General features: G+C 54.9%; 1 protein-coding gene across 1 annotated transcript; it reads left to right on the top strand.

Annotated features, from left to right (window-relative positions):
* Positions 1 to 11082: 11082 nt before the first annotated feature.
* Positions 11083 to 12015, top strand: LOC310918465 (olfactory receptor 14J1-like; the record flags this gene model as incomplete). Its single annotated transcript, XM_083877324.1, has 1 exon — positions 11083 to 12015. The coding sequence occupies one exon, from the start codon at positions 11083 to 11085 to the stop codon at positions 12013 to 12015; it is 933 nt and encodes a 310-aa protein (XP_083733450.1).
* Positions 12016 to 26945: the final 14930 nt, after the last annotated feature.

Here is a 26945-nt window from a genome sequence, read left to right as displayed (position 1 = left end):
CCCCCTGGCCCCCCCAGGAGCGCCCCCAGCCCCAGCCCTGGAGCCATCCCGCTGCTCCTGCTCACTCCCAGCAGGATCCCAGTAGGATCCCAGTACAGCCCAGTCACTCCCACTCCTGGCATTCCCTCCGAGCCCCCGGGGATCCGGGGGATTCCTGGTGGCCACGGCGTTGCCCAGGTCACCAAGAGGCGCCGGGAACAGGAGGAGATCCAGGCTGAGGAATTGACAAATGCCCTGGGGCACTCCTGCCTGGAATGGCTCCGGAAATGTGTCAGATATGGGCGGGAGGCACTGGAGCATAAAGGGGGGGAGGGCAGAATTCCCGTGGGAATGTGGGATTGGGAAATGTGGGATTTGGGAGGACAGAATTTGGGAACATGGGAATTCCCGTGGGACCTCCAAGGATGGACCCCACTGCTGTCCCATTCCCATGGGAATTCTGTAGCTGGATCTCACTGCCATCCCACTCCCATGGAATTCCATGGGCAGATCCCATCCCCATCCCACTGCCAGGGAAGCTCCAGCCCAGATCCCCCCCAAACCCATCCTGGGGGTCGCCCTGTTCTTTGCCCTCCCCACCCCCCACAAGACTCCTGGGGGTCCCCCCATGACCCCCCCGGCCCCCCCAAACTCCTCCTGGGTCCCCCCTCATCCCCCCACGGGGATTCCTGGGAGTCCCCCCGTGTCCCCTCCCCCAGGACTTTGGGGGTCCCCCCGACCTGTCCGTGCCCCTCCCCCGTTTCTGCCCCCCTGTGATGGTGGGGGGTGGGGGCCGAGTGCTGGTGCCCCCCTGCCTGCAGCAGATCCAGCGCTGGGGGCACTGCAGGGGCTCCCTGGCCATTTGGGCTCCCCTGGGATTTGGGGTGACCCCCCGGGCCCCAGGATCTCCCTGAACACGCTGACGCTGCCCGGGCACAGTGAGAAGGTTCAGACCCGGCTCGGGGTCCCAGCTCTGTCACCGGCCCCGCCCAGGGACCCCCAAACCCTCCCGGGACCCCCAAACCCTCCCGGGACCCCCAAATCCCCCCTGGGACCACCAAACCCTTCCGGGACCCCCAAATTCCCCCTGGGACCCCCAAACCCTCCCGGGACCCCCAAATCCCCCCTGGGACCCCCAAATTCCCCCTGGGACCCCCAGCCCCCCCGGGGCTCCGCTGCCGGAATCACCGGGAGTGGTGTTGCCCTTTGAAGGGGAGTTTTCCTGGGAACCCAAAACACGCGCCTCTTAAAGCGGCCATGGCAGAGAGAATCCCAAAAATCCACTCCGGGTTGGGGGGGGGCAAAACATCCCCCAGAGGGGCTTGGAATGGGGGTCCCCTATAAAATGTCACCTGACGGGGGTGATGAGGTGCTCCCAGCACAGCCCAGTCACTGCCAGTCCTGGCATCCCCCTGGGCCCTCTCTGCCTTCCGACCTTTCCCGGCTCCATCCCCGCTCGTCCCGCGGGCTGCGAGGGGTTCGGGAACGGGGCAGGAGGAGGAGGGAGGGAGGAAGAGGCGGAGCGGCCGCGGGAAGCGGGAGGAAGAAGAGCAGAGGAGGGAGCGGGCGGCTCCAGCGCTCCCTGAAGCCGCAGCAGCCCCGGGACCATCGGCCCCATCCCGCAGGTGCCCGGGGAGGGGGAGCTCGCCCCAAATATCCCGGGTTTGGGCTCCCTGGGCTTGGGGTTTTTGGGGGGATGTTTGGAGCTGGCAGGGCTCCAAAGGCGAGGCGCAGATGGCCCTCGGGGGGACATGGGGGGGTCCCCGGGAGGTGGTTTTGTTTGGTTGTTTTTTGTTTTGTTTTTTTGGGGGGAGGTTTGGGGTTTTTTGTTTGTTTGTTTGGGTTGGGTTCTTGTATTTTTTGGGGGAAGGAGGTTTATTAGTAACCACACACCCCCGTGTGCTTCCAGTTTCAATGGCACTCCCAGCATGAGCCAATTCATTCCCAATTATTCCCCAGTATGGTACAATTTACCCCCAGCAGGGTCCCAATTGCTCCCAGTTCCTCCTTCTTTTGTCTGCTGTGTTCCCAGTTCTCCCAGTTACCCCTAGAAAACCCCCATCACTCCCAGTATGATGCCAGTCTCTCCCAGCAGGGCCCCAGTCACTCACAATTGGTCCCAGTTCCCACCAGCACATTCCCAGTGGCTCCCAGTGTGATCCCAGTCACAACCTGCATGGTCTCAGGCACTCCCAGTATATCCCAGTTGCCCTTTGTAGTCATTGCCAGGCACTCCCAGTTCCCTCAGCATGGTTCAGTTGACCCCAGTTTTATCCCAGTCCCTGCCAGTACCTCCCAGTTTTCACCAGTATGCATCCTGTCATTCCCAGTTGCTCCCAGTGTATTCCCAGTTGATTCTCAGGATGGCTCTGGTGGCTCCCAGTAACCCCAGTCAGGGTCCCATCACAGAATCACAGAATGTGTAGGTTGGAAGAGACCTTCAAGATCATCGAGTCCAACCCAGCCCCAACACCTCAACTGGATCATGGCATCGAGTGCCACATCCAGTCTCTTCTTAAACACATCCAGGGATGGTGACTCCACCACCTCCCCAGGCAGACTATTCCAGTATTTAATCACTCTTCCTGTGAAAAACTTCTTCCTACTATCCAACCTATATTTCCCTTGCCACAGCTGAAGACTGTGTCCTGTCCTTCTGTCAGTTGCTGCCTGGACAAAGAGGCCAACCCCCAGCTGTCTGCAACCCCCCTTGAGGAAGTTGTAGAGAGTGATGAGGTCACCTCTGAGTCTCCTTTTCTCCAGGCTAAACACCCCCAGCTCCCTCAGTCGTTCTTCCTCTGGCTTGTTTTCCAAGCCCCTCACCAGCCTCGTTGCCTCCTCTGGACACGTTCAAGCATCTCAAGGTCCTTCCTAAACTGAGGGGCCAGAACTGGACACAGCACTCGAGGTGTGGCCTCACCAGTGCTGAGTCCAGGGGAAGAATGAGCTCCCTGCTCCTGCTGGCCACACCATTCCTGATCCAGGCCAGGGGCCATTGGCCCTCTTGGCCACCTGGGCACACTGCAGGCTCATGTTCAGCCGCTGCTGACCAGAACCCCCAGGTCCCTTTCTGCCTGGGCACTGTCCAGCCACACCATCCCCAGCCTAGAGCACTGCAGGGGTTATTGTGGCCAAAGTGCAGGACTTGGCACTTGGACTCATTAAACTCTATCTTATTGCACTCTACCCATCCAACCATTCCAGACCTCAGCAGAGCCTTCCCTTATCCAATAAAAAGCAAAGGTTGGCCTTACCATTCCTTTTACCATTAATGTCTTTATAGAAACATTTTTTATTGTCCTTTTCAGAAGTCACCATTTTGAGTTCAAACTGACCTTTGGCCTCCCTAATTTTTTTTCTACATTCTCTAGCAGCCCCCTTAAATATTTCCCGAGGGATCTGGCCCTCCTTCCAAAAATGATACATCCTTTTTTTATTCCTGAGTTCATCCAAAACCTCTTTGCCCATCCAGGCTGGGCATTTGCCTCGTTGACTCATCTTTCGGCACACAGGGACAGTCTGTTCCTGTGCCTTCCTAATCTCTGTTTTGAAGAACACCCAGCTTTCCTGGACTCCTTTATTCTTAAGGGCTGCTTCCCAAGGAACTCTCTGAAAAAGTCTCCTAAACAGGCCAAAGTCTGCCCACTGGAAGTTCAGTGTAAGAGTCCAGTTGGTGTACCTCCTGATTTCACCAAATATCGAGAACTCTATAATTTCATGATCACTCTTCCCAAGTCGTCCTCCAACCACCACATCTCCTACCAGCCCATCTCTATTTGTGAACAACAAATCCAACATAGTCTCTCCCCTGGTGGGCTCACCTCCCAACTGTGACAAAAAGTTATCATCCATGCACTCTAAAAATTTCCTGGACTGCCTCATTTCTGCTGTTTTAAGTTCCCAGCAGATGTCTGGCAGGTTGAAGTCACCTACAAGAACAAGGGCTGGTGATCCTGAAACATTCTCCAGCTGCTGATAGAATAAGTTGTCCAGCTCTTCCTCCTGGTTGGGTGGATGATAACAGACTCCCAGTAGGATGTCAGCCTTGTTGGCTTTCGCCTTATCTTACCCATAGCCATTCAACTGAATCTTCATTTATTTCAATACCTATTGCATCAAAAGCCTTCTTAATATAAAGGGCCACCCCTGCACCTCTTCTCTCTTTCCTGTCTCTTCTGAAGAGCCTGTAGCCATGGAGTGCAGTGCTCCAGCTGTGTGAGTCATCCCACCACGTTTCTGTGCTGGTGACTACATCACAGCTTTGCTGTTGCCCCATGACCTCCAGCTCCTCCTGTTTGTTACCCATGCTACGTGCATTGGTGTACATGCCCTTCAGCTGGGCTACTGATTTCAGCCCTAACTCAGGCTTAGCACCCTTGGGTCTGCTTCCAGGCAGCCCAGCTGCATCCCCTTCCCCCTTCAAACCTAGTTTAAAGCCCTGTCAATGAGGTCAGCCAGTTCCTGAGCTAAGAACCTTCTACCCTTAACAGAGAAGAAGCCACGAGGTCGAGCACTCCCTGAATTCACAGCCCCCCACCCGTGGGATCATCACCCCCCATCCCACAGGTGACCAGGGAGGGGGAGCTGGGCCCAGATATCCTGGGGGGTCCCTGGGTTGGGTTATTTTTGGGAGGATGTTTGGAGAATGAAGAACTCCAAATCTGAGTGGAAAATGCCCCTTGGGGGGACATTGGGGGGTCCCAGTGGCAGCTGCTGGTAGAGGCAGCCTGGAGGAGCAGAGCCCTGTGTCCCCCAGGAGCCCAAAGTGGGGAGCCCAGAGAACGGGGAGCGCCGCGATTGGCGGGACCCTCAACAGGCTGGAGAGGGGCAGGGGGGACTCCTTGGACCCCCTGCACCCCAAAGCAGAGAATGAGGGGAGAAGGGACCTTGGGATCCCAAAAACCTCCAGCATCCCTGTGAGAAGATGGACAAGGGGGGAACTTCTCATATTCCTGATACTCCCTTTAGCCGGGGGAGGGCAGGGCCTGAGTAGATGGGGGACCCCCAGTTCAAGCGTGACCCCCAGCAGCTGGGACAGGGGGAACCCCTGAACACCATATAGGAGAGACCAGAGACAGGGAACTCCTGGGAGGCATTTTCAGGGCTGAATGTTAATGTTTGGGAGGTTTTTCTGAACCCCAGATGGGCAAGGACCTCTAGAGATGGACTTGGGCAAAACCTTAAACTCAATGTGCTCTTTCCTTGTTTTCACCCGAAATCAGGACCTCCCATTCCAAACCATTGGCCAAGGGGAGGAGGAGGCTGTAAGGAAGTGGAAGATGCCCCAGGAGAGCCAGGCAAGTGAGGAGGAAGTCAGTGCCCTTTTCCCCCTCTCTCCTGCTCCATCTCCCAGCCCAGCACGGCCCCCGGCTGCAGGACAACCCCACTGCCAACACTGTCCTGCTGGGGATGGACTGAGGGGATGTCCTTCCCCTTCCCTCTGGCACAGAGACAAATCCCATCCTCTCCTTGTCCTTCCTTCCCCAGACAAGGAGCTGAAGATGGAGACCAGGGAGGACAAATCCCCACAGCAGAACCTCATGGAAGAGGCTTTTTTGAGCGGCTCCACAGCACAGGAATCCAACAAGGAGGAAAAGCCCCAGAGATCCCACTGGAGAAGGGGCTCCAAACCCATCCCAGGTTGCTCTGAGGAGGAAAGACCTCACCAGTGCCAGGAAGGCGTCTGGAGATCGAGCCAGAGCTTGGAGCTGGTGGCCTCTGAGCAGCTTCATGATGGGGAGAAGCCCCACAAGTGCTTGGAGTGTGGGAAGAGCTTCAGACGGAGAGACCACCTGATCAGACACCAGAGGATCCACACTGGGGAGAGGCCCTATGAGTGTCCCCAGTGTGGGAAGAGTTTTCAGACCAGCTCCCTTCTCCTCCGGCACCAGCAGATTCACACAGAGGAGAGGCCCTTCCGCTGCCCCGACTGCAGGAAGGGCTTCAAGCGCAACTCCCACCTCATAAGGCACTGGCACATCCACACTGGGGAGAGGCCCCACGAGTGTCTCCAGTGTGGGAAGAGCTTCTCAGACTGCTCTAACTTGACAAGACACCAACGGAGGCATCGGTAAGGGAAGCCCTCTGAGTGCCCTGATTGTGGGAGTCTCCAGCCTCATCCCCCAAAAGATGGCCCACATTGGGAAAAGCCCTGGTGACCCACATTCGCTGTGAGCCACACTGGGAAGACACCTGTCCTTTTCCCTGCCCCTGGCAATGATGTGAGGTGGGATTAAAGAACATCAGGGTCTGGCCATGGGACTGTCATTGTCCTTGATCTCATATCAGGTCATTGCTGGGGTCAGGAAAGGGACTCTCTCCCTCTCCCAAGGAGAAGGGTGTTCTTCCCATGCAGGATAAAATGTGTTGCCGAGTGAGCCAGTTGGTAATTGGTTGCAATTTCCATGGATATAGTTTGTCTTATCCCTTTCTGTTATCACTGTTGTTTCTGTTCCAGTTTGATGCTTATCCTGTTGCTGTTGCCAGTAAATTGTTCTTATCTAAGCCTGGGGTCTTTGCCTTTTGTACTTTCAGTGGGAGGCTGGAGCGCAGCGAGGGGCGGCACAGTTTTAGCAGGAGCAGGAAATTGGGGAATCCCATTCCTAAAGCCCGGCCCGGGGAAACCGAGCATCACAGCTGGTGCCAGCCCTGGCTGCCCTGGCAACAGCCTTGGCAGCGGGTCCCTGGCTGGGGGCTGTGGGAACCTCTTCCCTCTGGGGCCCAGGGACAGGACTGCAGGGAACGGCTGGAGCTGACTCGAGGCAGCTTTGGGTTGGATCTCAGGAAAAGGTTTTTCCCCCAGAGGCTGCTGGGCACTGAACAGGCTCCCAGGTAAAGGTCACCGCTCCAGGGCTCTCTGAGCTCCAGCAGCCTTTGGACAGCGCTGCCAGGCCCAGGCTGGGATTGTTGGGCTGTCCTGTGCAGGGCCAGCAGTTGCACTCCAGGATCCTGATGGCTCCCTCCCAACTCAGCCCATTCTGGGATCCCTTCTGGCATCCCCTGGCCCTGGCAATGGCACTGCAAATGGTTGCCATGGCAAGGGACTCTGGCCCCAGGCCTGAGCTGGGATGCTCAAGAGCCCTGTGGGCAGAGGCAGTCCCAGCCATGCCATGGGCACATCCCAGGGCACCTTGGGCTGAAAAGGCACCCATCTGTCACAGGCACTCACGGGGGCTCCACGGTGACACCCCAGGAGTGCCCAGGCTGCCAAAGAGCCGGGATGTCCCAGACACTCCCAGGGCTTCCTGTCATGGGCACAGTGGGAGCTTCAGGAAAAAGCTTCATTTCTTCATTGGAGAAACTCCTGATGAGTCCTGAGGTGGAGAAATGACACCCAACAGCCACCATGGATCCTCAAATTCCTTCAGTCACCTAGACTTTTAAAATTCCACCTAAGAGATGAGACTGAGATTGGCTGGATCCAATCCTAGCTGCAGATTTTGTCAAAGGTTTATGTGTGAAAGATAGGGCAGGTGGAATTGAACCAAAATGCAATTTGTCCTACAGGATAAACAATGGAATACCAGATATATTTCTATAAATACAGCTATGACTGATTCAGATCTGGATTTGACAGAAAGATTCATTTACACCACAGAGTCAATTAACAAAGAGAGTAATTTACTCCACATTATAGGAGCTATAACAATTATTAGAACATACAGCCCTACGGAAGCAATTTTGAAGTGAACAGGGCCTTGCTGGAGTTGTTTGAGGCCATTGCAGGCAGAGCCTCCTGCTCCAGCAGGAACTGCCTTTCCTGTGGCAGGCCCAGAGCAGATCCTGGTGCAGGAAAAGCCCCAGGCCAGCCCCAAGACAGGGAAGGGCTCGGGCACAAGTGCAGAGTGCCGTGCTGGGAGCTGTGCCAGGGAGAGCCTGAGGCACCAAAGGCACCTTGGCAGCAGCAGCTGCTTCCAGGTCATGGCCAGAAGCCTCCCTTGGCAACCCGGCCTGGTGGCCACCACTGTAGAGCTGCTGCTTCAGGGCTCATTTCTGCCTGGCCTCTGCCCCAGCCCACAGAGTGTCACCTCAGCCCTGACTCTGGCACAGCCGCTGGGCCTGAGCCCTGCAGAGCCTAAAGGTCACCTGTGCCCCCCTGGCTCTGGCAGCCCCTGGGGCAGGGGGGAAAGGCCAGAGCAGGGGCTGCCTTTGGCTGCTGCATGTGGGCTCCAGCAGAGACAAGGAGGAGTCAGGGGAGTGGATGGAGGGCAGTGAGCAGCCCCTTGTCCCCGTGCAATCCTGGAATGGTTTGGATGGGAAGAGCTCTGCAGTGCTCATCTCATCCAAACCCCGCCATGAGCAGGGACATCTTTCAGCAGATCAGGTTGTTCAGAGCCCTGTCCCAGCTGGACTGGAATGTTTCCAGGGATGGGGCATTGACCAGCACTGCCCTTCCCCACTGCCTGTCTGCACACAAGCACTTCCAGGCCTCTCTGCATTTCCCTTGCCCTCACTCTGGGCTCACTCACACACCTCCCAACAACCCACCTGCAGCTTGGAGCTGCAAGGAGTTCAAAGCTTTTCTGGCCTTCAGGAGTTGGTCTAATTCTGCCTTCAGCCAACTCTGGATTTGTGTTTATTGCAGAACTTCCTGTGTGTCTAAATCATTCCTTGCATGGTTCTGCCTTGGGGAAAGAGAACCTCCTTGGTGGCCCCTCGGGCTTGGCACACACTTGAGGAGTGAGTCTGTTTTCAATAGAGAAACTCAAGAGTTTTAGATTGCTTCAAAAAATAAAAGAAGAAAACCCCTATGCTGGCTGAATGCAGCCAGTTTTCCAAGCAAAGCATGTCGCAGGGGAATCGGGGGAGACAGGATGGGAGTGAGGAATGTGGAGTAAGGTTGTCCACACTGGGTCAGAGCTCAAGGCACAGCTTAACTGACCACACCAGACTTTCTTGGGAGAGACTCTGGATCAATATCAGTCACTGAATGTGTCAGTCACCTCTTCTCTAAAAAGAACAGTAATAAAATACATCCTTTCAAATAGAAATGTGTTTTTCTTAGAAGCTCTTGGAAACTTTTCTCCATAACTGCAGTACGAAACCTTCCTAATGAACTGCACCAGACCAGAGGGAAATCAAGGCACAGCCATGGTTTGTCAGGACTTGTTTGATCCTAATGAGCCCCGTGGTGCATTTGGAGTTGAGCCCTTGAACCTCAGGGCCTGAGAGGAGATTGCACAAACCTTTCCAGGAGTCAAAGTCAGGAGAAACACCCAAAGTGTCTGGAAGCATTAATGGGTCCCACTGAGGTCCATCCCCAACACAGGCTCCTCATGGAGTCCTTGGAGGAGAGAATTGAAGGCCAGGATTGCACAAAAAACTCTTAGAGATTCAGTGTGGGAAGGAAAATCGAAAGTACCTTTAAAACCTCCAGTTTCTCAAAGCATGAATGAGCCCCACTGAGTGTCATTACTGACAAAGCCTCTCAAGGGACTAATTACAGCAGATAATTGGATTGCACAAACTTCTCAGAGATTCCAAGGCAAAAGAAAACCCAAAATCCTTTGAAGAACCTGCAGTCCCTGGGAGCATTAAGGAGACCCCCAGGGCCATTCCTGACCAAGGCTCCCCAGGGACTCCTTCCAGCAGATCCTCGAGGCCACTGGGATGGGAGGGGGATGCTGAGGGCAGGACAAGGGGCTGACAGTGCCCAGCCTTGCTGGGGCTGTGCCAGGAGGCCCCAGGGCCTCAGGACAAGGTGTCTGCTCACAGCCTTTGGTGGCACAGAGGCTGCTGTGCCCCAGGGCACCAGGACTTGGCTTCTCTTTGTCCCCACCTGTCATCACTGCCTGCAGTTCTCTGCTCTGCCTGGGGCCTGGGGACACTTTCTCTGTTGTGTCCCACAGTGGGACCCATTAAAATTTCCAGAAACTTTGGAGTTGGATTCTGACCTGGAGCTCTGGGGAGATTTCTTCATCTCCCTTTCAGGGACTGATGTTCAGGGCTTCATCACCAGTGCTGCTGAGCTGGGCCGGGCTCCTGGCACAGAGGCAGCTCCTGGCAACCAAGAAGAGCTTAAAACCACATTTCTCTTGATGAGCAGCTCTTCTCCCAGCCCAGCAGGGCTGGGGCGCTGCCTGCAGCCACCCCGGGCACAGCACACAGGCACAGAGAGCTTCAATCACTCAGGGCTGGGAAGGGGCTGACAAGTGCCTGGGGGAGAATCACTCCCAGCCCTTGGCACAGGAACCTCTGGCTGCAGGACAATGCAGCTGCAGCTCCTGCAGTCCTCTCCTAAAGCTGGAACATCCCAATGCCTACAGACTCTGTGAGTACATTCTCTGCTTCTCTCCTGTGTAGAGCAGCCAGGGGTGCCCAGGGCTGTCGTGCAGAGCAGGGTCCTGCAGCCCAGGGCGCTGTGCTGGGGCAGGGACTCTGCTGCCTGCCAGGGACAGCTCTCAGCCAGCCCTGGGAGCTGCTCCCAGCACTGGGGGACAAGATCTGGGTAGAAGGAGACACAGCTGGATAGGCTTGGAAGTGTTCTCCTTGTGTGGTGAAGATGCTGCATTGTTGAGGATGACTCCCAACATGGCATTTAATTGCAGAACATTTCCAAGGAGATTATCCAGGGAGCAAAGCGAGACAGGGGTTGCATATATAGGGAAATCCTGCTTTATTAATCTACTACTCTGTGTTGCCTGGATGGGAAATTGCACATAGACATTAATCTCTATGTTCAGGTTGAGAAAAAAGAACCAAGCAATTTTCTCTCAGACCTTACTAAACGAGGCAGTGACAGAAATCAGCAAAGGGCCCCTTGCAGGCAGCACCAGAATCACTTTTCCAGCCTCCTCAGGGTTGCTCTGAGGTTGCTATCAGAGCCTGCAGAGCCAGAGCTGCCCCTGGGCAGTGCCTGAGCTGGGAGGGCTCTGCAGGGCAGAGCTGAGCCCCCAGGGCTGGGCTGGGCTCTGGCAGCACTGGCAGGGCCCAGCCCTGGGCACAGGGAAGCAGCTGCAGGCAGGGACAGCTCCAGGCAGCAGAGCCCTGGGCAGGCAGTGGGGGGAAAGTGCCATCAAGCTGGCTGGGATATTCAAAGTCCTCCCCTAACTGAACTATTCCATGATTACTCTTTTTACAGATCCCCATGCCAAGACTCCACAAATGTCCAACAGCAGCTCCATCAGCCACTTCCTCCTGCTGGCATTGGCAGACACGAGGCAGCTGCAGCTCCTGCACTCCTGCCTCTTCCTGGGCATCTCCCTGGCTGCCCTCCTGGCCAACGGCCTCGTCATCAGCGCCGCAGCCTGCGGCCACCACCTGCACAGCCCCATGTTCTTCTTCCTGCTCCACCTGGCCCTCAGTGACCTGGGCTGCATCTGCACCACTGTCCCCAAAGCCATGCACAATTCCCTCTGGGACACCAGGACCATCTCCTATACAGGATGTGCTGCACAGCTCTTTTTCTTTCTCTTCTTCATCTCAGCAGAGTTTTATCTCCTGACCATCATGTGCTACGACCGCTACGTGTCCATCTGCAAACCCCTGCACTACGGGACCCTCCTGGGCAGCAGAGCTTGTGCCCACATGGCAGCAGCTGCCTGGGCCAGTGCCTTTCTCAATGCTCTCCTGCACACAGCCAATACATTTTCACTGCCCCTGTGCAAGGGCAATGCCCTGGGCCAGTTCTTCTGTGAAATCCCACACATCCTCAAGCTCTCCTGCTCCAAATCCTATCTCAGGGAACTGGGGCTCATTGCTATTAGTTGCTGTTTGGTATTTGGTTGTTTTGTGTTCATTGTTTTTTCCTATGTGCAGATCTTCAGGGATGTGCTGAGGATCCCCTCTGAGCAGGGACGCCACAAAGCCTTTTCCACCTGCCTCCCTCACCTGGCTGTGGTCTCCATGTTTGTGAGCACTGCCATGTTTGCCTACCTGAAGCCCCTCTCCAACTCCTCCCAATCCCTGGATCTGGCCCTGTCAGTTCTGTACTCGGTGGTGCCTCCAGCCCTAAACCCCCTCATCTACAGCCTGAGGAACCAGGAGCTCAAGGCTGCAGTGTGGACACTGATGACTGGATGGTTTCAGAAACATTAATCTGCTGGCCTATTTCTGCACATCACTTGTAATAAAACTCAAATTTGATATTTCTTGTTAGTTTTGTTGAGGGTTTCTCCTGTGTTTTATTCTTTTAATCATGTTACAAATAAATCTCATTGTTTGTGTCATTTCTCATTTTGTTTCTCTGCATTTTCTCTGTAGCCACAGACTGTGTCAGTGAGGGGCTGCACTCTTGCTGGCTTTAAAAGAACTCAAGGATGTCCCAGCCAAGTTTTCTGCAGAGATCCCCTTTTGTTCCCTTCTCTGCAGCTGCAGCAGCAATGTCTGTGTGCAGAGCTGGGGGCAGATCAGGGCTGGCACAGCAGCTGTGCCCAGGAGCAGCAGCCCTTGGTGCTGCCAGTGGTGCTGCCGTGGCTCTGCCCCGCTGCCCTCCTGGCCCTGGTGTTGCTGTAGGGCCTGAGGGCTCTTGGGGCTGGGCACAGGGCTGGGGGTGGCAGTGCTGGGGCTGCAGCAGGGACAGGCCATGGGCACTGCTGGGGCAGCACTGACGCCTCAGGGCAGGGCCTGGGGGCTCCAGGCTCCTTGCCCAGGCTCTCTCCAGAACACGCCCAGGCCAATGCTCAGCACAGAAAAGCCCCGGGAGCAGCCCCAGGCTGGCCCTGGGCAGGCTGGGGGCAAACAGCAGGCCTGGGGCTCTGCAAGGGCCCTGGGGGAGACGGGAAGGAGCAGCAGAGCAGGGGCTGATCCATCCCCACTGCGCTGGACACCCCAGGGCAGCGTCCCAGAGCGTCCTCATGCACCTGCCAACAACATCCCCCCTGGGCAGCCCTGGCCTCTCCCCCAGCTCACACAGGGGCCGCATCCTTGCAGGCACAGACACGGCAGCACTGCCTCAGGAGCCCCTGTTTGCACTGCCCAGAGCAGGCCTCAGCACCCCCATGCTGTTGGTGTGGGGAGATGAACCTGAGGGAGCACAAATGCCATCAGCCCCTGGGGCCAGGAAGGGCTGGGCCACAGCAGGGAAACCACTCAGCTTTGGCGTGGCCTCTCAAGTCAGCTGTTGGAGTCCAGGGCATCCCTCTGGGCACCCTGGATGGTCACAGACCTCGGTGGAGAGGCCTGGGACCCCAAAAAGTGGGTCTGGGGTCTGTGCAGGGGGTTTTGCCTGGCACAGAACCCAGGAAGACACAGTCTTTGATTTTGGTCCATGTGAAAAACATCAAACACAAAGAAGAATTGCAAGTCACAAATGTATGACAGACAGTAATGTAGTTATCACTGTGTAGAAGATTTTGTAGTTTTGGGATTTTTAGAATGTAGATGCAAAGAGACAAAATGGAGATTTTAGGGTGGTGCCCTGGGTTCTTCTTCTCCCTTGGCATCCATCTTCTGCAGTGACGTGGGCACAAAGTAGTATCAGTGGATTGGGTCAAAGTAGAAATGACTCTGTTAGTATAGGTGATAGGCATTGGTATGAAATGGTAAATAATAACCATGTAGTTATCTGTATAAAGGCAGAGTGACCTCCCATCACAGGGGGAGTCACATCGTGTCTGAGCTCCCGTGAACATCTTGGCCAGACACAGAGAATTTGTAAGATAAGAATTAATAAACAACGCGAGAAACCAAGAAAACCAAGACCTTGAGACTCCTCATTATTCTCACATCACACCAAGCTCAGCACAGACAAAGACTCAAAGCCTTCAGAGGTCAGGAGGGAAAAAGACTCCCTCGGACCCACACAAACCACCAGCCTTGGAATCTCGGGAAGAAAGAAACCATAAAACCTGAGATTGTTTCAGATGCCTCTGTCCATGTCCAGCTCCTCACAGCTGAGTCCCTAAACATGCACAGTGGTTTATAGGCATTTATTTTCCCCTCCAGTTCACTTGGAGGTGATTTTGGGATCCTTTAGAGGAACATCTGACCAGCCCCTGTCCCCATTCCATTTTATTCTCTCCGCTTTGGAGTTGGCCTGCTGGGTTTGACATGGAAATTGGTAGTGTCTCCCCATTCTTCCCTCCACCCCTCAATTGTAACATGTATTAAACCCTGCAAATGGCCTCATTTATCTGATGGGGAAGATGTGAGGTGGAGAAAGTTAATAGGATTTTGTTTTCATGAACATTGTGATAGTAAAGAAAAATGTTTGTCATTTTGGTGTGGTGGTGGGTGCTGGGATTTGGGGTTTATTTTTTGTTCTTATTATTCATTAGTATTACTTTTCATTGGTAAGACTTTTAAATCTTACACATTATTAACTATGGCTGGATGTCACTCACTGGGAAAATTCCCTTGGTTTTCCCACCAAGATTAAACTGTACAGTGAACTCCGAGTAGCCAGTGGATTCTAAAGTTGGAAAATCCTGTTAATGGTGGGTTTGGTGTGGTTTGGAGCTGGGCAAGGGTCTCATCCCCTCCCGGAGGTGCCCCAAGCCCGCTCTGCTGCCACGTCTGCACTGGCGGCCCCTCAGGGCTGCCCTGCCCTGGGGACATGGTGGGACCCCCCCTCCTGCCAGGGCTGAGGCTCCTCATGGCCCCTCACAGCCCTTCATGGCCCCACAGAACCTCTCCTGGCCCCTCATGGCCCCTCACAGCCCCAGGCACGGGGCTCCTCCCAAAGGAGGAGGGGTCGGGCCCTGCTTGTTCTCCTTTCATTTCGGTCCCTTCCCAGCCCTGAGGAAAGAAAGGCTGCAATGGAGCCTTTCCCCAGCCTTTCCCTCTGGGTTCATTGCGGCTGAAGCTCTGTGCTGGCGCTGGCCCCAGCGCCAACATCCCCGCAGCCCCGCAGGCCTTTGGTGTCCCCCCGTGTCCATTCCCTGTCCCCGAGTCCCGCCCGGCTCTGGCAGCAGCAGGAGCCGCAACGCAGCGGGCGCCGGCCCGGCCCAGCCGGGGCTCCCGGGCAGGAGCAGCAGCAGCGCCGGCCCCTTCCCACCTGCTCCTGCCTCGCCTTCCAAGGCCTTTGTCCACCTCAATTCGGCACTAGAGCAACAATCACCCACCAACAGCCCTGATTGCTCAGGGCCCGCCTGTGCTGCCCTGACCCAGCCTGCAGAGAAAGAAAGGATCGGCTTCCAGCGCTCTTTTCAGCACTGTTTTACTCACCCTGAGGTGACAGCAGGAGGTGCTGCTGCCTTTGCCTCGGCAATTGTAGATCGTGGCTGCTCTTGCCCCTCTTCTGGTGGCCACTTGATTTTTATCAGTAAAACTGCAATTGCCCTTTTTGATCAGTGACACCCAGAGGTGCTTTTATGATAGGAAACTCTGGCATCATGAGCAGCAGATCTCCAAATCTTCAAAATTCCGTGAGCACAAAGTTAAGGAGAATTAAAGCTACACAGGCCACATTTGCAGCACTCAAACACAGCCCTGTTGCTGCTGCTGCTGCTGAAATAGAATCAACTGGCAGAGACCATCACAGAAATTGCCTCTGCAATGTCAAATAAAATGAAAAAATCCACCAGGAGAAAGAGAAACCAGAACTCCTTGACTCCCTTCATTGCTTCCTCTGAGCAGCAGCAGCAAGTGGAGATGGGCAGAGGTATTTGCAGCTGCTGCTGATCCCAGCTGGAGCCCAGCTTGCTGCCCAGGGCCAGCGGGAGCCTGAGCCCAGCCCGGGCAGCTCCCGCAGTGTCGGGAGCTCAGCGCAGGCGGGGCCAGGCCCAGAGCCCCGGGCACGGCCGCCCATTGCGGGGCAGCGGCGCAGGCGGAATGTCCTGCGGCCCAAACCTCCTGCTCCTGCCACACAGCAGCGCCCATCCTTCTCCCCCTGCTCCTCCTCTCCCAGCACGCCACCAATTCCAGCTCCCAGGAGCCTTCCCAAGACAGGGCTCAGGCTCCTCTTTCAGCCTGAGTGTCCCTGCAGAGGAACAGGGCATCTTTCAGGCACTTTCACAAGCTTATGTTTCCCATTTCATGTGGTATCAGGGATGAAATTGGCCTTTGGCCTTTTTCAGAAGGACAAACGCAGAGGGAATGGATTAGAAATGATTAGAAAAAATGATCCTTCTTCCAGACAAAGTTCACTGAGTCATTTTCTATTGCATTTCTCCTTTTCAGATTCTTTCAGTCATCTCCTCAGAGTGGTTGAGCTTGTTCTGGTGCTTTTCATGAACTGATTGTGCTCTTGATTTAGATCAATGCATGAGATGTAGAATCATCTACACTGAACACAGAAACAAAACTCCCTCTGTCAGCCAATTTTCATGTTCTAGATCACTTTCCAGGTGTCCATGGGGATGTTGGAAGGATTATCACACAACTCTCCCCTCCTGGCTGCAGCCTCTGGAGATTCATTCTCTGCATTCAGCCAGGCTTGTACTCTCTAACAACTCCTGGTACCCTGGCATGTTTTTTAGGGTAGAACAGTAAAAATGAAAACTTTAAAGTGGCACAACTCCCCATTCCACAAGGAAAAAGAACAAGCTGTAAAGTTCTCCAAACATTTGTCCTGCTTTGCTGCAAGAGTTGTGCTGCACTCATGGTGTGGAAAGCCAAGAGAAGCTGCAACTGGTGGCACATCTTGTGACAGAAGCTGCACCTTATTCTCCAGGGAAGGTTCTTAGAACGAGCAGACTGTGAAGATTGTGGGAAAACTGTAACAGCTTTTAAGAAATTAAATTAAAATTAAAGAACAATCCATGATAGTCTTCTCTATTTGTTTCTATTCTCCCTTTCTTATCTTGCAATATTTCTCCATCCCATTCATTCCAAATGGATCTCACTTCTAAGACTGATGACTTAGCCAGATTTAGACACTGTGAAATACCATGAGCTACATCCTGTTTGCCTTCCCCTGCTTTTCTTGGAAAGCAGTGCTGGAGCCACAAGTGCAGTGCTTGGGTCAGGTACAAATTCTGCATTCAGGGAATGTGCTCTGATAATGTCTGACCCTCAGCAGGGACAATGCACAGCAGCAACCAAGGGGATTCCTCTGCCACAGTGCAGGAGTCAAGACTCTGGGTCTTGGCTCAACAGGGCAAAGTTCCCGTGTTTGGACAGGCTCAGGGGCTGCCCCCGAGGAGCGCGGGGCTCAGCGCTGGGCCGAGCAGGCAACGGAAAAACGGACACGGGGACAAACGGCCCCAGGGCTTCAGTTGCAGCAGTTGCAGCAGCAGCAGCAGCAGCAGCAGCAGCGGCAGCGGCGGCAGCGACAAAAGCAGCGATTTATTGAGTTTCTCCTACCTTTCTTCTCCCTCTCCTGCAGTCCCACGCCCTCTCCCAGTCTCCTCCCGGTGTCCCCCTCCTCTCCCAGTCTCCCTCTCCCTTGTCGGGCCGGGCAATGCCCCGGGCCCACCCCCGGCCCCGGGCGGGGCTGCCCCGTCCCCATCCCCGGGCGTCCCGCCGCGGTCTGGTCTCCGCCCGGCTCTGGCTGTACTGGCGGTGGCGCTGCTGGGCGGGGATCAGTGCCCGGGGCTGGGGCAGCATCGCCGCCCTTTGGCTCCGCCTGCTCCGAGCCCGGCCCCGGCCCCGGCCCCTCCCGGGCCCCGTCGAGGGCACAGGCGGAGTGGCCGCTCCCGCCGCCTCCGCTGCGGCTTCCCCGGCCCGAGCTCCTCCGCTCGGCAGCGCGGCCGCCGGCCCCGACCCGGCGCTGTCGGGTTCCAAGGAAGGAACCCCTGGGGATGCCCGGCCCGGGGCGCTCGGGGGGCACTCGGGGGCCGTTTCTGGCCCCGGGCCGAGCGCTGACAGCCGCGTCTCGCCGGCAGGGAAGGCGCAGCCGGGCTGCAAGGAGCAGTACCAGCTGGGTTCGCTGCTGGGGCGCGGTGGCTTCGGCAGCGTCTTCGCGGCAACGCGGCTCTCGGACGGCGCCCCGGTGAGCGGTGGGGCCAGCGGCAGGCACAGGAGGAGGAGGAGGAGGAGGAGGGGGAGGATGGGGCTGGGCAGGGCGGGCAGCGAGCTCAGCCCGCTGCTCCCCTTGGCTTGCAGGTGGCCATCAAAAGGGTGCCACAGAACCACATCCAGCACTGGGGCGAGCTGGTGAGTGAGCGGGGCCAGCGGGAGAAGCCGGGCTGTGCCGGGCGGGGATGAGCCCATGCCCTGCAGGGTGGAAGCTGCCAGGACGCCTCGAGGGGGGTGATGTGGGGCCAGCAGAGGGTGCAGAGCATCCCGGGCTGGGTAAAGGGCTGCCCCAGCCCTGGCACGGCCTCAGCCCCACTGACGGCATCGTGGTCCTCCCGCAGCCCAACGGCACCAGGGCACCCCTGGAGGTTGTGCTGCTCGACAGGGTCTCCACTGGCTTCCCTGGGGTCGTCCAGCTGCTGGAGTGGCGGGAGTTCCCCAACGACATTGTGATGGTGCTGGAGCGCCCGGAGCGGTGTCAGGACCTGCGGCACTTCATTCGGGCCCGGAGGTTCCTGTCCGAGGAGGTGGCGCGGGAGCTGTTCCGGCAGGTCCTGGAAGCTGTGCAGCACTGCACCAGCTGTGGGGTCCTGCACAGGGACATAAAGCCAGCAAACATCCTGGTCGACCTGGCCACTGGGCGGGCCAAATTGATCGATTTTGGCTGTGGCACCTACCTTCAAGACACAGCCTACACTCGATTTGCAGGTGAGCCCAGGCAAGAGTGTGCTCCCAGTTCTGGACATCTCCCTTTTGCTGCCAGTCATGGCACTGAGACTTCAGCTGGGTTGCTTTTGAGCAGGGGTGTGTGGGGGGCAGCTTCCAGCCCAGCTGGCAGCCTTTGCCAGCCACTCTGCCCAGGACTGGGACTGGGGCTGGGGCATCCAGCCCGACAGAAACGCCCATGGGTGAAGGTAGCAGAGAGAGGTGGCCAGAACCTGAGCACCAGCCAGTTTGGTGTGCAGACAATACAGGGCTTGGACTGCTCTGCCCACCTGGTTTGCTTTGGGATCATAATGTTTTTGGGGGCAATGCAGGCAGGGAGGAGGAAAGTATGGTTTTTCCCCAGCTTTGAGTGGGTTTTTTCTTGTCACAGTCAGGACTTTCCAGGGTTTCCGTTGCCCTCTTCCAACACCAGTGGCTTCTCTTCCAACCCCAAGTTTGTACACAAGTCCCAGGTGCTGGCAAGAGGGCAGTGGGTCACACCATGTGCCACTGGGGCAGCCCCGACATGCCCAGGGATGCTGGGGCCAGGCTCTGGGAGCAGCAGCATCCCCCTGATGATCTCCATCTGTATTCCATAGGAACACCATCCTACAGCCCCCCGGAATGGACCCACTTTGGCTGGTACTATGGCAGGCCAGCTACCATCTGGTCCCTGGGCATCCTGCTGCACCAGATGGTCTGCGGGGAGCACCCTTTCAGGAGGGGCCAGAAGATCAGCTGGGACCATCAGCTCTCGCTGCCACAACGGCTCTCTCAAGGTGGATCCTCATCTCTGGGCACAGGGGAATACCAGTGCTGGGAGACAGCAGCGGGGCTTGTGAGCATCCTGCTCTGGCAGCAGCTGGGGACGTGGCACATGTCCTGCTCTCCTGCTCTTCTCCAAAACAGGGAATTGATGGGAAAGTTTAGGCCCAGCTCTGAGCACATCCAGCATGGACTGGGCATGGGAATAGTGGGGCAAAGCTGACAGGAGCCTTCTCCAGCTCACCGGGGGTTTCTGGTTTCTCTCCCCAGAGTGCCAAGATCTGGTCAGGAGGTGTTTATCCGTGCCTGACTGGGAAAGGCCTTCATTAGAAGACCTCTTGTGTCACCCTTGGATGCAGAATATTCATCGGCCATAGAAGAAGGGAGAGAGCCACAAGCACACTTTGATGCAGGGCCCTGGTAAGTTACAGCTCCACACATGCCTTGGCAATCAGAGGCAAAGAAACCCAGACTTTTTTGTGCTGCCTGTGTCACTGTGCAGGGGTCATCGGATGGGCCCTTGTGCTGGAGCTGAGCTGCTCTGCCCAGCACTGGTGGCTGCCATCCAGGCTGGTTTGGCTTGTCCTGGTTCACTGACAGCTGGAGCCCTGGGCAGAACCCTGACAGCCTGGTCTCACCCCCAGGGAAGGAGAAGGAGCCCCTGGAGAAGCTGTACCAGGTGGGGCTGCTGCTGCTGGAGACGGTGAGAACAACACCAAGGAGGACAAGCTCTTCCTCGTCCTGGCCACCACAAGGCTGAAGATGATGGACTTGGATTCTGGCACCTTCTTCAAAGCCAGGCTCCACAGCCAATTTGCAGATGAGTTCACACACAGGGGGATGCTCCCAGATTTGGGCATTGCGCAGCCTGGCCAGGAACCAAAGGTTCTCCCTTTGCTGGGGCAGGTGCAACTGATTGTTCAGTGGGCTGCCAAGCTGCTTTTTGTCAGGGCTGGGACCACGGGTTGGGGTGGTTCCGAAATAGGAGTTGGCTCCTGGCCCTGCCAACAGCTCCCACCACCCACCGTGCCCTGGGCTGGGGCTGGGGCAGCCAGCCCGACACAAACAAAGGCCCATGGTGGGAGCAGAGGTGGGACTCCAGAGCCTGTCCATGGGCTGCTTTGCTTTGCAGGCAAGGAAGGGCTTGGGCTGCTGCACTCCCCTTGTTTGCTCTGGGATCACCAGAACTTTGCAGGGGGGGGCGGGACAGTGAAGAGGGGATGGGAGAAAGCCTGGGCTTCCCTCACCTGTGGGTGGGTTTCTCCCCAGCATGTAGGGGTTGGGCCTTCCTCAAGCCCCTGACAGCTACAAGATCTTTTACCTTTTTTCTTGTTTCCCCTTTTTGTCTGTAATCTATTCTCAATAATTAGTTGTTTGTTTTTCTAAAGGAAGCGTTCTAGGTGGTGTCCAGTCTGGATCAGGAAATTCTTGGGACCAGCTGTGGCGTGGATGGGCCGTGCCCCTGGAGAAGGATGAGGACATGGTTTGGGAGCAGCTTTTCCTAAGGCAGCACATGGCGTGAGGTGGGTCCACATCTTCTTGGCGTGGGTGAGAGAAGAGGTTTTGGGGGATGGCAGCGAGCACAGGAGCATCCTGCTCTGGGCAGCTGCTGAGGGCTGGATCTCCCCTGGCTGGCTGCAGGCTGGGCACATGTCCTGCCCTCCTGCTCTGCTGCCAAGGGCAGCAATGATGGGCAGCTTTGGGCCCCGCTCTGAGCACGGCCAGCACGGCCTGGGCACTGCGGGCAGTTGAGGCAAGGGCACAGGAGCCTTCAGCTCACGGATGGTTTCTGGTTTCTCTCCTTGCAGCCGGGCTCTGCAGATGCTGAGGCTGCTCTGGGCTCTGCCGGGGCTCTGCTGGGCTCAGCCCTGGGCATGGCTGGGCTGGCTGTGCCCTCACATGGCTCTGACACCTTTGCATCATTTGAGCCCGTTCTGAGCACAGCGCCTGAGCTTTCTGCTTTTGCAGGTGAGTGAGACTCTCCTGCAGGCCAAGAGATTGCAGTTAGGGGTGCACACCCAATTGGCAAGAACCCAGATGCTACACGATCCCAACTGAACACCCGGATCTCCACAGGATGTTTTATCTGCCCTACTCCTCTCTCCTTTTTGGCTGGAATTGTGCAATTGCACTTTCTTCCTCCTCTAGAAGTGCCACGAGTGGGCCAAACCTGGCGAGGGGGCCGTGTTCCTGAGGCAGTGCGGTCTGGAGTTGGTGGATAAAGAATTGCCCTTCTGCATTTGCACACCAGAGCAAAAAGCTGTAAGTGGGATTTTCCATCCTTAAGTAAGCCCTGACCATTTCAAAAGGAATATGCACCTCATTCACAGGGTGAGAAGGAAGGCCATCCTCTAATGGATTTGGGGTTTGATGGAGTTTAGATTCCCAGTCCTGCTTGAAGCTGGAAGGGTACAAGCAATTCCCTATTGCTTCAATCACAATTTAAAAACAATGTTGAAAACAGTCCCCAAAATCTTTAAAAGAGGCTGCTGAGGTCAGTAAGATGGGTCCATGTCATCAGCACATTCACAAACTAAATACCTGAGTTCTCTTTTTCAAAAGATCAGTTACCTCTTAATGCAAAGTTACAGAAGATATTCCACTAAAAAGTTGGAATATCTTTTATGTACATTTTATGTACAATTTTTTCTTTTTCTTTTTTTTTTCTTTTATGAAACAGATAACATGTCCTATAAATGTCTTTTGCTGCTGGTTCCCGTGTGGAGCAGCTCCCTTCCCTCTGGCTGAGCTGCTCAGGCAGAGCCCGGCAGCTCCTGGCCCTGCAGGGCTGAGGCTTTTCCCCATTGCTGGGCACAGACTGATGGAGCAGCACTGCTCAACACGGGGACACACAGAGGGAGCAGAAGCAGCTGCCTTTGTCCACCTGCAGCTCCAAGGCCCAAACTGTGAGCAGACAGGGCTGGAAGAGCCTGGCAGGCTCCCTGTTTGCTGTGCTGCCCCACTTGTGCCCGGCCCAGCTCTGCGGGAGGCAGAGGGAGAACAAGGGGCAGCTCCCTGCCAGCCCCAGCCCAGGGACCCCTCTGGCCCCGGGCCTTGGGGCACTGTCAGCACCTGCTGCTCCAGCCACGGCTTCTGCTGGCCCTGACAGCAACCACCAAACTGTGCCTGATCCCCAGGGAGCAGCAGCAGGGCCTGGATCTGATCCCTCACCCTGGGGCAGGGCTGGACAAACGACCCCCACAGCAGCAGCAGCACATGGAGCTGACTTTCAGCACAGCCTCTGCCACTGTTCCCTCCCGTGTGCAGGGGTGTCACAGCAGCCTGAGGCACCTGGGAGCTCTCAGGGCCAGCAGGGACTTGAGATGGCAGCCCTGGGCTGCTGGGGGTTGTGCAAGGAACAGAGGTGGGGACTCCCTCTCCATGTGGAGCTTCCTGATGGAAAAGTCTGCTGTGACCAGGCAGCTCCAGGGGCAGAGAAAGGAGGGTCTGGACACTGGATCTGTGCAAGTCCCACAGTCCTGGGCAGCAGCCACCGAGCCCCAGGGGAACAGAGGGCACAGCAAGAGGGACAAAACCAGGCAAGGGCAGAGCCTGGAGAGAGCCAGAGCTGGGAGCAGGAACAGCTGCTTCATTGCACTCTTGGAGAAAGCTCTTGGCTGCTTCCAAGGGCTCAAATGCAGGAAGGGGAGAGAGGGACACAAAACAATGCTCCTGCTTCCACACCCTCCCCTCTCAGTGTCCCAGAAGGAATTGCATGAACTGTATTCTTCTCTCTGTGTTGTCTCCTTCAGTGTGAGCAGCTCAGCACCAGGAGCTGAAGGAGCTGAAGCTTCAGGCCACAGGAGCTGAGCAAGAGGAGACTTTCTGAGCAAATGAATGCTGCTAACGTGGATCCAGCTGAATCCAGCAGATAAAATCATGGAATCACAGAATCCTTTCTGTTGGGAGAGACCTCTGAGCTCACCCAGCCCAGGCAGTCCCCAACAGTGTCCAGCCCAGCCCTCAACCTGAAGTCCCAAAGGTCCCTGAAGTGCCAAGGCTGGACAGGAGGCCTGAGTGAGGCCTGAACAACCGGCCCTGAGCCAAAGGTGCCTCTGGATGGACCTTCCAGCCAAAGGTTATCTTTGTATCTGCTCCCTAACGAAATATCCCTGATCATTAGCCTTGTGTTAGATGTATCCACTCATTAGTGAAACGTGTATTGACCTTCCTGTGTTTAGGAGACAGACAAGGCCATGAAATGTAACATCTGGCCTTGTCTGGGGCTGGATGGGCAAAGTCACCTCCCCTGGTTCCTGCTTGGGCCCTGGCCAGGCTTTGGGAGGAGCCAAGGAGGAGGATGAATCCAGATGTTGCCACCCTAGAAGTGCTGTCAGTTTGTTCATTCAGCACCACCAGAGCTGGGCCCTCTCCCAGCCAGGCTGGAGCCTCCCCTGTGGCTGGAGGAGCTGCAGGAATTCCCAGTGTCCGGGAGAGGCTCTGCAGCCCTTGGCTGTGACAGCTTCCCCCAGCTGATGTGTGGGTGTGGCTGCTGGGAAAGGCTGAGGGGAGCTGGGGATGGATCTTTCTCACTCCCTGCGGGCAATCCTTGGTGGGGATGATTGGGTGCATTGCTGAGCTGCTCCTCCTGTGCTCCTTTGCTGCTTTGAGATGCAGTAAATTGCATTTGAGTTGGTCAATTCCTTCAGCTGGTGTCTGTGTCTTTGTGCTGACCCTGCCCACTGGTAAAACAACATTGGCATCGTCTGGCCAGATCACAACAAAATGTCGCAGTGTAGATGTAAATGTAAATGTAAGTGTAAATGTAAATGTAAATGTAAATGTAAATGTAAATGTAAATGTAAATGTAAACGTAAACGTAAATGTAAATGTAAATGTAAGGAATCAGTCCCATCTGAAATTCTGGGATGGGAAGACCTTCTCTAGACTTTGCTGGCTCTGGAGTGGGCTGAGGTCTGAGCACTGTGCAAGCCATGGAGGAGTCAGCTAAAAGAAGCTGAACCACTGGATGTGCTAAAATGCATCCAAAATTTGCATATGGAAAAAGGAAAAGAACTTGTGGGCTTGGAAGACAAAGCTGAATTTTGTTAAGAGCACATTGGAAACAGCACTAACAGAAGGAACAATTATTGTTGAAACATTCCCACATGGAGTGACAGAAGAAGGCTTCAATCTTGAGCTCAGATGCATTTCTGCAAGTGAAAAATTATTAATGTAATAAATAGCTATATACATATTTGTAATATAGTTAGACATATATATTTTGTATATTTATATCCGTTCATATCAATATCTATATATCTATATCTACATCTAAATTAATGATAATGTGAAATAGTGCTGGCAATACTAATTTGGTAGCTTTGGCTGCTCAGGGATGTAACACCAAATACCCTACAAAAAAACATTGGTCAGGACCCAATTGTCAGTGGTCAACTTTGTGAGATTGTATACAACGAAAAGAGGAGGAAGGGATGAAATTGGCTAATTTTACATGGTTTGCTGATACTGTGATGCAGAATGTTCTGTTACTGTGAAAAATACAGTGATTAAGACTGCTGGGTTGTTCATATCCCAGACAATCCCCAAGCTGCAGGATTGGTTGAATGGATGAAGGGGTTGTTAAAAGAGCAGTTGGAAAAATGAGGAGATGGGAACCTGTCCCAATAGAAAACCCATGTCCCAGATGTGCTCCATACCCTTAACCATGGCCCCACTGGGGAAATGGAAACCCCCTGGGTGTGCAGGGCTGCACCCAGTTTGCAAATCCAACCATGGACAGGGAGACTTTGACCTCCTGGGAAATTGTTCTGGGGGAGATGGCCCCTGACAGGCCACCCCAGAGGCTGCAGGGCTGGACCTTCATGCATTGCAATTAATTAGGATAAATCAGAAGCAAATGAGAGTTATCAATACCAAAACAGGAATTCAGAGTCCTCCAGGACACTTTGGTTTGGTCACTGCTCACTGGAGCTTGGCCTTGCAAAGTGTTCATGTCATGGGAGGAGGAATCGATGCAGAATATCAATGAGAAATTAAACTGATAGAAAGAGCAGTAGAAGAGTGACAGAAAGAAGACAATTCTTCTTGGTGGGATTGGCCTCATGGCTATGAAATTGGAGGCTGCTGTGAAATGTATTCATGGCAGTGACTGTAATCATTGCACTGTGAGCACTTGGTGTGGTATGATTCCATATTAGAGTTGTTGTGACAATTTGTGCTGGGAAATGGAGTGTTAAGACTGTCTAAAAAGAGACACAATCAAGAAAAAAAGGAGTATTTGATAAATAACAGAGAACAGCATCTCATTGGGCATGTTTTGAAAGGAATGTGAATTACAGCTCTGAATAATGAACTTGAGCAGCACTTAATTGAAGGACAAGAGACAATGCCTTTATGCCTAACAGCTAATTCTAAACTGTGTTATTGAAGGAATTGTTATGGAGGTTGTTGTTCATCTCTAGAGAAAAGGACCAATTGAAATAGCAAGGCCTGAACAACAAGCCCTGAGCCAATGGTGACCTCTGGATGAACATTCCAACCAAATGCTATATTTGTATCTGCTCATTAATGAATCGTTATTAGCAATTATCTTTGTATCTGTTCATTGGTGAAATCTGGATTTACCTTTCTGTGTTTGAAAATCAGACAAGGCTCCATCTGGCCTTTTTTGGGTGTGGAGCATCCCAGTCAACTGCCTTGGTTCCTCCTTGAGCCCTGGCCAGGCTTTGGGAGAAACCCAACAGAAGAATGAAACCAGATGTCCAAACACCAGAAGTGATGGCAGCTTGTTTGTTTAACAGTGTAAAGGCTGGGCCCTCTCCCAGCAAGGTTGGAGGCCTTGTTTCCTGCAAAGGTGGACACACCTGCAGGAATTCCCAGTGTCTGGGAGTGGCTCTGCAGTCCTTGGCTTCTCCCAGCTGATATGTGGATCAAGATGATGGTAAAGTCTGAGGGTAACTGCTGATGGATCTTTCTAAATCAATATAAGCAATCTTTGGTAGAAACTACTGGATGAGTTGCTGAACTCCTGTTGTAATTCTTTGCTAATGATTATGTGCTTTGCTGAGCTCATCCTTTTGTAATTCTTTGCAGCTTTGCATTATATAAATGACCCAATTCCTTAAGTTGGTTCTGTGTCTTTGGTGCTGACCCTGCCCACTGGTGAAACAGGGTTCCGTCCTGCCTAAGTGTCACCTGGGAAGACAAAAACCCTCACTCCAAATGTCACCCCTTCCTCCTCGTTCCCCCACTTTATACACTGCACATGATGTCCCGTGGTCTGGGGTATCCTTGGGGTCACTTGGGGTCACCTGTCCTGGCTGTGTCCCCTCCCAAGCTCCCCCACAGCCCCAGCCCCTCCCCAGCGTGGCCAGACAAGGGGCAGGGAAGGCCTTGGCTCTGTGTGAGCTCAGCAAGAACAAACCCATCTCTGTGTGCTCAGCCTGTGCTCAGCACCCGGCCCCAGCAGTGTCCCAGTGCCAGCCTCTATGGCATCGGTCCCCACAAGGGGTTTCCATGGCAATGGCCAGGCCAGGTGACCCAGGTGTGGTGTCCCAGGGAGGGCTGCCATGGAAACAGTGGCCAGCCCTGAACCTTTCTGTCTGCCTGAGCTGCCTTTGGCCCTGGCAGTGGCGTTTGCTGCTGGTCCCGTGGCGCCTGAGCAGCCAGCGCGGCACAGGGCAGGTGGCCATGGC

The sequence above is a fragment of the Zosterops lateralis genome, assembly GCF_965231275.1.
Source record: "Zosterops lateralis genome assembly, chromosome: 23".
Lineage (NCBI taxonomy): Eukaryota > Metazoa > Chordata > Aves > Passeriformes > Zosteropidae > Zosterops > Zosterops lateralis.
Note: the sequence above shows the minus strand (reverse complement) of the source record. Positions and strands in the feature narration are given on the sequence as shown.